This window comes from Podarcis gaigeae, assembly GCF_964106915.1.
Source record: "Podarcis gaigeae genome assembly, chromosome: 8".
Lineage (NCBI taxonomy): Eukaryota > Metazoa > Chordata > Lepidosauria > Squamata > Lacertidae > Podarcis > Podarcis gaigeae.
Window position 1 is genome coordinate 38228926 of NC_139684.1, and position 11063 is coordinate 38239988.

The window sequence follows — 11063 nt, forward strand, 5'->3', positions numbered from 1 at the left end:
GCTTTGACTGGTTGGCTAAACCAGGTGAAGGTGGCCAATGGGTCTCAAACCCTCTGTGAAGTAAGGTCTTCTCCTGCATGCCAAGACAGTCCCTGGAGGATTGAGTGGGAAACACTGATCCTAAACCTCCACTGCCTTTGGGAAAAGAAAAGGCTAAGGAGTAAACCCTACACAAATCTGGAGCGGAGTTCCTAAGACGGTTGGATGGCACCTTGCATGCCTTCTTCCCGCAACTCCAGCAGCCAACTGGTGCCAAACTATTGCTCTGCTTTCCTTTGGATCACAGCCCAGGACCTCCATACACACTGCCTCGGCTTGGGTGCCAGGAAAGTCACTTTGTGCTGCTGACGCAGAGGTTTGACTTCGCCCCCGGAGGTGCACTGTCTCTCGAGACGGATGGATGCCAACTTGCCTGCACACTTGATTTTCAGCAAACCGAGTCGCTGAAGTCACTTGATGGGAGTTGGAGTCCGGCAACATCGGGGTGCAGGGGGACACACTTGTTCCGCAATCCTGCTTTACAGGTTGCACCCGTAGTATGTTGCTGATGCTTCTTTCTCCAAAAAATAAAATAAAAATCCCAAGAGGAAGGGAGAGAAATAATCCTTCCCTCTCCCTTCCTCCAGCTCTGCTATATATGGGAATGAAGGGCCATCTAAAGGTAGAAAAAAAGCAAGACATTGCTGACACTGCTGCAAAACTTGCAGGACGGGGTCACTTTTTTCCTTCTTCCCTATTCTCCATGGGGGAAGGTTTTGCTCCCACCATTAGCTTTACCATACAGTGCCATCCATGATGCCTTCTGCTGCCTCCAGCACAAAAAAGGGGGGGGAGGAAAAGGGAAAATAAATAAGCCACCACTCATTTTCTTCATGGAAAGCATAGAATAAAGGAGAAGCAACTATTTTTTCTATTCTCATAAGTTTCTTGCAGTAGGAAGCAATATTGTCAGGGAATGTCACAACAGCCTTTTAACTGCGCTCTCCACCTATCCTACAAATGGACTGATGAATGACATTCAGGTGGAACTTTCTTATACAAGTTTGACCATCAGTCTGCCTAGCTTAGTATTATCTATACTGGCTAGCAACAGCTCTCTGGGGTTTCAGGCAGGAAGCATCTCCCAGCCCTACCTGGAAATGTTGAGAGCTTATCCTGGGACATTCTGCATGCAAAGCTCTGTTACGGAACTATGGCCTATCCTAAGGTTGAGGTTTGGAGAAAGTCAACAGAGGGCAACAAATATCCAGGTCAGTTAGAGTAAGCTGCCACACAGTGGGAACATAGCAATTGAGCCTCTGGTTCATGCACCAAACTTGGTCTGCTAGGCTTCCTCATTTGGCGCTGCTCACCTGCCCTACACATGATGTCACACACAATATCAGATGTGAAGCAGGTAAGGGCTAGGCTTTCAAAGAAGCCAAAAACTAGCTTTTGATGAGGGGGGGGCACACGCTGCATTGAAACAGCTGCTAAAATGAAGGGGGGAATTGCAGTTTAGAAGCATCTTGCTCTATGTGTGGTGCTTAGAAGTTCCAACTTTGGGACTTCAAAGCACCAAATCACCAGGACAGCAGGTGATTGACAGGTGGCTCCATGCACCTATCCAATTTGGCACACGAGGCAGATCCTGATAAGGATCTGGCCTGTGGTTCCAAAAAGGTCCCCTACTCCTGAAATAAACCATACATGGAAGTTCAATATCATAAACAGCCAAAAAGTTGCTGTGACACAGACATGATGCAGAGTAATCTGAGAGATTCATTTGCAAATATCATAACAGAGATACACAGAAACAAAATTCATACTCTGTAATTCAGTAGAAGGGTGGCGTTTAGGATATTGACACTTCAGGAATGGCATGAGAAGATGATGCCTGATAAGTATGACAGTGAAAGGCATCGCTCCCTAAGTTTGCCTAAAGTGAAAGCCACAGAACATGCCAAGGTTGAGCTGAGGTTCATAGCTTCTCACAGGGACTGCGGTCAAGTGGCTCAGCATGTAGAAGGTCCTGGGTTCAATCCTTGGCTTCTTCTGTTAAAAGGCTCTCAGCAGAGTTGGAAAGACCCCCTGGAAAGATGCTGCCAATTGAAATAGACCACAAGATGAAAGTGGTACCCTCTAGATCGCTGCTTCTCAAACTTGGGTTTCCAGCTGTTGTTTGACTACCACCATCGCCAGCTAGCAGGACCAGTGTCAGGGATGATAGGGGATCCAGGCTTGAGAAACATTGCTCTAGATGTTGCTGGGACTACAACTCCCACCACCCCTGATCATCAACCATGCTGGCTGGGGCTAGTTATAGTCCAGAACATCTGGAGGTCACCAGGTTGGCTTTCCCCAGAACAGAAAATATTGAGACAGATCATCCTATGCCATGTCATGTTCTACGGCACGTTCCTCTTTCCCATTCATAGCTTCAAGTCCTTTCAATGTGTGGCTCCTATTGAATGCAGAGCCAGAGCTGATGCTGGAGACCATGCAACAATCCTGAAAACTTATTCAGCATTTCCACCACTGCCAGTGTCCTTTATTTTAATCTAACGTCTCAACATGCAGACTTCAACCCAGTGTACTCAGGATCCCACAAGTCCAAAATGAACAGTCCACCCACTGAGTATTGAATTTTCTGTTCTTTTGCTTGCTTCTTTGCTTTTTAAATTCGTGTGCTATTTAAGTGAATTAACATATGCAAATAAAGATTGACAGAGCTCTCCTCCCCCCCCCACACACACCCAGAAACCATTCCCCGGAAGAGAAAAAGGAAAGTATTGATGTGTCTTAATTACTCAAAAACTGTGTCTTCTATTTAAAGCCAAACTCATAAATAAAAGAATTAGCATATCATTCATTTTGTCATTTCTACTCTCTTCTAGGAATACACAGCTTTGTTTCTTTCAGGTTCATATAAGTTGTGTGTGTGTCACCTTTATTTTTTTAAAAGAATAAATATTCGCTTCATGGTTGCAAAATTTTGGATGGGGGAGAGGAGGGTGAAGGGAGGGCGTTTGCCTGAAAGAAAATATGGCTTTAATAGAAGTTTTACATCTGTGTGGTATTATGTGCATGTAAAACAGATGTAACCTAATTACATTTTCATTTAAATTGCTAAATAGCTACTTCAGGTTTTTTTTTGGATTTTTTAAAAAGAAAAAGCTAACATAACATACAAACAACAGTTACTATAATAACAAGTGTACTTAGAACTAAATGGGATGGATCAAAGAGACATCAGACAAAATTTGAGCTGGTCTTTGAAAAAGATACAGTGACATAACAATGCTGTATTGATTTACTTAGTAATTTAACGTCTCTCTAGCTCAGCCAGAAGACACAGCTCAGTTTAGCAGAGACACATGGAGGTAAATCCGTTGAGTTTATATAAAGACTTCGAGTTGCATGAAGATTAGATGTACTCTACTGGAGATTATGTAGCAAAACCCCAAATTGGAAATTAGAATGCTAATGCAATACAATCAACATGATTACAGTTTGAATAATGTTACAAATCGGACAGCAGCTACAGCCTTGCTATTTCGTTTCTTTTTATGTCTCACGAGCAAATTCTAAGCATATTCTCCTGGCTCAGGTTATAGGAGGTCATCTGTTTGACTGTTGCTAGCATAACAGAGCTTTCTCTGCCATAAAAAAATAAAAATAAAATTGCCCCTTTTAACTAAGAGTAAAAAAAAAACCAGGGATGGGTGGCTCTGTCGATTTCTCACAGTCTCTCATGCTCACCATCTTAAGTTCAGGTCACCATATTTCTGCAGCAGTTTGCAATTTTTTTTTTTAGGTCCTTGCGAAATTTTCTCAGTATTTTAGTGCATCCTTCTCCTAATATACACAGAATTGTGGAGTTAGAAGCATTAGGAAGTGGAATTCCTTTGTGAATGAGAGATATAACTTGTAGTCAGAGGGAATGATTTTACCCAGAAAGTATTTTATTTTATTTTAGTTCTTCCACCCCAAAATCAACGTTAAGGTGTCCAGCACAAAGACTTCCATATGTATTTGCCTGTAATTCTGACGAGGCTACCACGCTTGCAAATTTCATCCAATTCTGTCAAAAGGGGGGATCCTCTTTTTCATTTCTCAATATTTGTCCACCCTCTCCCCTCAATAACCCTTCCAAACATGTCCTAAACTTTGCCTTAATTTCCGATTCTACCACATCTCCATTTGGTACTCAGAAGTGAACGGGGCAATGGACCTGATGAGGATCCAGAGTCATCAGAGAAAAGTCCTAGTAATGACCCAGTAGAGGACTAGGTAGAAGAGGTCCTGGTAGTGATTATGTAAGTCACCTCTTTGCCAGGCAAATAACTCCTATTTCAGCTTCTTAATCGCCAGGTCTTCCTGGATCAGTTTTAGATGTGACTTCAACGCCAGGTAGGGGTCATGGACACTTGAAACCATCCTTCAGCTTTACCTTTGCAGCTATTTTGTGCCTTCTTTCACACAGAGAGACCTTGTAACTTGTATGAAAATGTGAGAAAGGGGTGGCAGGAAAACTTGCAGATGAGAAGGTGGACAGCAGACCACTTCAAGCGGAAGCAGAATTCAGAGTGAAGTTGGGTTCAGTTTGGTAGCAACTCCAAAATTAACAACTGGGGGAGCTCACTTCCATCACTTCAGTTTGCAAAGTATTTCTTCATCCTGAGCTTTGGTGGTCAAGCCGCCCAAACTTGAACATCAAGAACTGTGAGACACCAATGAGCTTTCATGGATTGACTGACGGCACAGCCTTGCCTCTGCTCGTCCTGACCAAATTATCTTTATTAAAAGAAACACAAGTTAACTTGTCTGGGAGATGCTATTCCGGTGGTCCCTCCCGTGTGGTTCCAGATAGAATATCGTCTTTTGAAAACTTCCATCTTTAATACGAAGAAGTCTCCTGCATCACTATTTATAGAACCAGAACTCTTGTGATCTCTTGAAACAAAAAAGGAGCTGTGTGTGGGTGTGCGTGGGTCTCCCACCCCCAAATTGGCAAAAGCAACAGAGGCGTTACTTTATCATGAAAGGCTCACTGTTTGCAGTGATATACATTAAAACACCGACACTTCTGAAAGATGAACAAATCCTCTGACCCTGTTTTGAAGTGCCAACACACTCCAGTGTTTGCATCTTAAAATATTTATTCCCTTCATAAAATATCTATGTGCTGATCTCAGCCCCTCAGCAGTAAATATTCTTATTTTTCACATTAGCAGAAGCCCCAAAGAAACTTGAGCCTGCAATCAGAAAAAACAACAAATTTGTGTGTGTTTTTTTAAAAAAAGGATGGCGGTTCCTATTTAAAATATTACTGTTTTATTACCAGTTGCTGTCTTCAGATTGAGGAGACTATTTGCTACCATATAAATGCAAACCTTTTGCTTGAGGAACATAAGAAGAACCTGCTGGATCAGGCCCATCACCCATCTAGTCCCGCATCCTGTTCTCACAGAGGTCACCCAGATGCCTATGGGAAACTCACAACCAGGACCTGAGCATAAAAGCACTCTCCCCTCCTGTGGTTTCCAGCAGCTGGTATTCCGAAGCATTACTGCCTCTGATCATGGATGCTGAGCACAGCCATTGTAGCTAGTAGCCATGGATTTATCCATGAGTTTGTCTAATCCTCTTTTAAGGCCCTCCAAGTTGGTGGCTATCTTTGCCTCCTGTGGGAGTGAGTTCCGTAGTTTAACCATGTGCTGCATGAATAAGTACCGTATTTTTCGCTCTATAACACGCACCCGACCATAACACGCACGTAGTTTTTAGAGGAGGAAAATCCGTAGGCATGCCACCCATAGGCATTTCCTCCATAACACGCACAGACATTTCCCCTTACTTTCTAGGAGGAAAAAAGTGAGTGTTATGGTGCAAAAAATACGGTACGTTGTTTCCTCTGTCCTGAAGGCTCAGCCAGTCTCAGCCTTTGCTGGGGCAAGTTGCTCATTCACTTGGTTCAAACAGGCCTTCCTAGCTGGATAAATGGGTCTTTGCCACAAGTGCCTATTTTGCATTGTTTTAGCCTTGTTTTAAATGCATCGCCTGGTTCAGAACATGAGACAGGCTCACATTTGCAGCAACTATATTTACAGTAAACCATGAGTTCCATTCCAAAACCTTTTGATATTTCAACTTGATACAAAGACAAGTGAGGTTGCTGAACAATGAGCCTCCATCAGCAGTCTTTCAACTGTCATGTTTCTTTACCTAGTTCTTTTTAAAGAGGCTGCAATCTGCTCATCCCCGGAGTAAGGTGAAGTCTCCTCCTCTTTCAGATAGCATTTGTGAAACTGGTTGCACTAGCTGTAAGAGTCCTAGAAAGGCACCATATGACGATTTCACTTGCAGGAACTCTGTACCTGGGACAGGGAGCCTGTGGCCCTTCAGAATGCTGTTGGTCTCAAACTCCCAACAGCCCCCAGCAGCATGGCCAGCCGGGGAGTCCAAGAGCAGCAGGATGCTCTGTCCCTCTCAGTGTAACATACCTCAATGGTTTGGGCAAGCAACCCTAAAAGTGAGAATTAAAGACACAATACAGTGGTACCTCAGGTTAAGTACTTAATTCGTTCCAGAGGTCCGTACTTAGCCTGAAACTGTTCTTAATCTGAAGCACCACTTTAGCTAATTGGGCCTCCTGCTGCCGCCGCGCCACTGAAGCACGATTTCTGTTCTCATCCTGAAGCAAAGTTCTTAACCTGAAGCACTATTTCTGGTTTAGCGGAGTCTGTGACCTGAAGCGTATGTAACCCGAGGTACCATACAGCTTCTTTGTTCCCCTTTAAAATGGTACCCTGTCCATTTTAAACCATATAATACTGGTTTAGAGTTAATAGCAAAACACATTTCGAACCAGCATTTCGAAACACATTTTGAACCAGGTATCAACATTGTCAGGACCTAGTTTCCAAAGGCCTGTCTGAACAGGAAGGTCTTCGCCTGCCAGTGCAAAGATAACAAGGAGGGAGCCAGTCTAACCTCTCTTGGGAGGGAATTCCTCTCCAGTATAGTCCCCCCCCCACTTGCTGAGTTAATGCACTTTGCACACTGACTACCGCACACACTTCACAATCTGTGCCTTTGTAACAGATTCTGGACATAAGCCCCACTTTTAAGCCTGCACCGTTCCAACCCTCTATGTGACCACCAAGGCCACAAGTCACCCGTCTGCATGAAAGGTTTTGATTTCCTCATCCACGGGATCTTGGGGAAAGAAGTGGACACTCATTATCCACACTAGGCTTGGAGATCCTGAAGGCTACAGAACAGCCTCAGGGTAAACAACTGAGCTTCCATTAAGCCCGGACTGTACCGCTGGCTGATTTCCTCTCGCAATAATATCCAGGGACACACGTGCAGAGAATTCAGAGCTGAACACTGTTGGAAGAATCCCGACCAAACACCACAGCTGCATTTCCCCATACTGTTACTACGATGTTTTGAAAAAGAATAGCCATCTCTCTATTCAACATGAGCACTGAGCATTAAGGAAACACCCCCCCCCCAAATAAAATAAAATAATACTTTGGTTACTATGACTGTACCAGGAAATTCCTGGGGGGCATTTTTCTCAGTTACTCAATCTGATTTTTATATATATATATAAAAACAAAGATGTGTATATTGGAGGGGGGGCTGAAATATTTGCTTGTGCTGTGAAATACTCAATACCACGCACCCTCTGGGCATTAGTATAAAGATCCAAATTAAAAGAAACAGCTTGACAAGTGGGACCTAGGGGGAAAGGTGGCAATGTGGGGTGCTTCTCTCCATGATCTCAGATGCTCCATTTTCTCCCCCACTCTCATTTTCATCCCCACCCACTTCAACAGTCAGCATTATTTGAGCACTGATCCCCTGGGGCATTTGGAGGTCCTTTCCTCCACCCCAAATAAACTAATCTACTACTTATACCCAACTAATACCTACCTCTTATGTACATAATGTTCTGCTTGGGCTATATAGAGACTGTGGCTCAGAGCCTTGCATATGTGAAAGATCAGACAAACCTGGTACCCAAAATAATGAATTTGTAGCTGCAACAATGTAAATGGCTTGGGCAGCTTTGTTACCCCCACAGCAGCAGCAGCCTGCTTGCAAGAACTGGGATCCTCCTTCAGTCACTAGTGGGCAAAGTTGCCATCTCATGATACAGAATCGGAGATGGAACAGCAGTGCAGAAACTGTGTCCAGCTGTCTAGGACTAAGAACATAAGCCCTGCTGGATCACATGAAAGGTCCATCTAGTCCAGCATTCTGTTTTCTACAGTAGCCAGCCAGATGCCTCTGGAAAGGATAGAAGGGAAGGCCTTTCCCTGGCATCTCCAGTGCAGAAAAAGAAGTCGTCTCAGATAGAAGTGGTAGGAAAGTTCCCTGCCTGAGAAACCCTGAACTGCTGATACCAGTCATAGAACAGGGCTAGATAGGCACTACAAAAGTAGCTTTATATGCACTCAAGAGGAAAGGTTGCAGCGTTTGGGACTTTTCAGTTTCAAGAAAAGGCAACTAAGAGCTGACGTGATAGAAGTTGGCAAAATCATGCATGGGATAAGTGGATAAAGGAAAAGTTTTCCTCCCTCTCTCATAACACTAAAACTCCTGGACATTCAATGAACCTGAACATGGTAGGATCCAGGACAGATAAAAGACAGGATTTCTTCATGCAGGCAGTGATGGCCACCAACTTGGATGGCTTTAAGAATAGACAAATTCACAGAGGATAAAACTATCAGTGGCTACCTGCCATGATGGCTTCTTCTGAATAGCATTTTTTGGAAACCAACGACATTAACATTCATTGCTCTGCTCGCTTTTGCCTTTGGTCCCGGCCACCAGTGGTGTGTGAACTTCAGAAGATTGGTCAGAAGGGAATGTGGCCTCTTAGGTTGAACAGGGTTTCCCATCCCTGATCCACAGGGTTTCAGCTTTGGGTTCTATGGTAACTGACACTGGAAGCTGCTGGTCAGACTCACAGCACAGTCTACTTACGCAGGGTCTCACGCAGGTCTTTCTATTGCCTCTTCTCTGCTCTTTTAAACTGGAGATTCTGCAGATTGGATGTGAATCCTTCCGCATGCAAAGCCTGTGCTCTGCTATTGAGCTGTGGTCCCTCTCTGCTGAATCTTGCGGTTACATTTTAAAATGATGACTTTTCCAATAATACTTTTGCAATCTGATTCGGAAGAAATAATGTGCAGGGTCAGGATGGGGTGGGGGCAGAGAGAAGATATAAAAGGTAGTATGGGTGGCAAACATAATTCCTTCTGGGACCATGAAAAGTTTTATGAGAATAGCCTTGTGAGACGTGGGGGGAGCCCTGGACATTTTGACTATAAATTAATTGAAGCCATTGGACCTCTACCTGCATAAAATCATTATGTTGAACAATTAAAGCTTTCACAAATGTTAATGACCTAAATTTAAAGATGTGTCCTCCCCTATTAAACTGAAACAACACCTCATGCTGTTTAATCAATACTGACAGGATGGGAGCATTAAAATAACGTGGCACTTCAAGGCTGGCACAAACAGCTACTGCGGAAAGAGATCTGGGGGGTGGTTTTTAAGTATCAAGACTCAACTCTCTGCTCTGCTTACTGGGTGACAGAAACAGCAGTGAGAGTAGATTTTTAAGAAAGCGAAGCACTGTCGCATGTGTATGCAGCTTGAGGAGGCTTATTTCATCATGCTGGCTTGGACTGGCATCTACACTAAATAACAACACTATATTAAAACTCCGAACTCACAACTCCCAAGAAGCCTCAGAGTGACATTTAAAATAATCCAGTTATCACCATTCGGTACATGAGCAGAAAATGTCAGTGACAAACCCAGAGCACTCAGAAGTGCCAGGTAGCCATCGCCTTTGAAAACGAGCTTGCAGCATAATGTCAGCAGGGATCCATCCGCTACCCTAGGGCTACATTTTACCCTTAAGCGAGTTTGGCTATTTTTACACAATTAGGGAACGTGCTCATAAGGGACAAGTGGCTTCATCCGTATGAACAACCCCTCCTTTCCCAACAACAATAAAAGATGTTTGAGCTTAGGATATGAAGAGGTCACCTGCTTTGATCCTCATGTGCTCCCAGTTCACTTCAAAGGAAGGACCGGTGGAATGGATCACATTTGCTCAGGTGAGCTGAAGCTGCTGCTTCGTTCTGTTGCTAAAATTATGCCATTTTAATTATTCTTATTGTTTATAAGGTGTTCTGTATATATTGGTACAAACTGCATTGACATCTTATGATTTGGCAGTATATAAATATTGTGATGAAACAAATAAATAACGTGCATTGCTCAGGCCTGACACACCATCACAGCCACAGTGGGATGGGCGAGGCAACACCACCAACAGAAAAGGAGGGGAAAATACCTTTCATATCACTGACCCCACCCACTACACAGTGCTTCTAACAGGCATCAGGATTATGAGCACCAAAAACCATCTCCCCTAGGGATAGTGGAGGTTTTGAGCATGCATGTGGAGGGATTTTGGGGTGCAGGAGGGTAAATAAGCTGAAACATAATCCTGAAGGAGAATTCCACTGATCTGGATGGAGGGAGACAACTGGTTTCTGGAGGGGGCTATACACCCCCAGAAGAGACAAGTATACAATTTAGTATGTGTGCAATATGCAGAGCTGCAGATAGCACTGGTGGCCACGACTACCTCAGTGGTGCTTGTTCTGGTTACATCCTGACTACATTACTGTAATGTGGAGCTGTCTTTTCTTTTCTTTTTTTAACTGTTTGGAAACTTCAGCTGGTACAGAGTGCAGCAGCAAGGAGATTCATAGGAGGTAAGCCATCAGAGCATATTGCACTCATTCTATCCCACTGACGCTGACTGCCTATTTGTCTCCTGCTCCAATTTACAGTGCTGATATTAGCCTTCAAATGCCTTAAATGGTTTGAGAGCACCTAAAGGGCCACTTGCACATCTATGAGCCTGCCTGAGCTCTACAAATGGCCTCAGGGTCCCTACTCTGCTAGCAAAGACTCAGTGCATGGATCCCAAAATGCAGGAACGAACAAAGTATTTAATACGTACACTGTCTGGAAGT

General features: G+C 43.8%; 1 protein-coding gene across 7 annotated transcripts in view; it reads right to left on the reverse strand.

Annotated features, from left to right (window-relative positions):
- FTO (FTO alpha-ketoglutarate dependent dioxygenase) overlaps nt 1–11063 on the reverse strand; it is a 266874-nt gene that overhangs the window by 109233 nt on the left and 146578 nt on the right. For 3 of the 7 annotated variants that reach the window (XM_083752966.1, XM_083752972.1, XM_083752968.1), the window contains one exon: nt 413–553. The exons of the other annotated variants lie outside the window; for them this stretch is intronic. In XM_083752966.1, coding sequence (XP_083609092.1) covers nt 413–553 — 141 coding nt within the window. The remainder of the gene's footprint in view (nt 1–412; nt 554–11063) is intronic. 7 annotated transcript variants of the gene reach the window in all.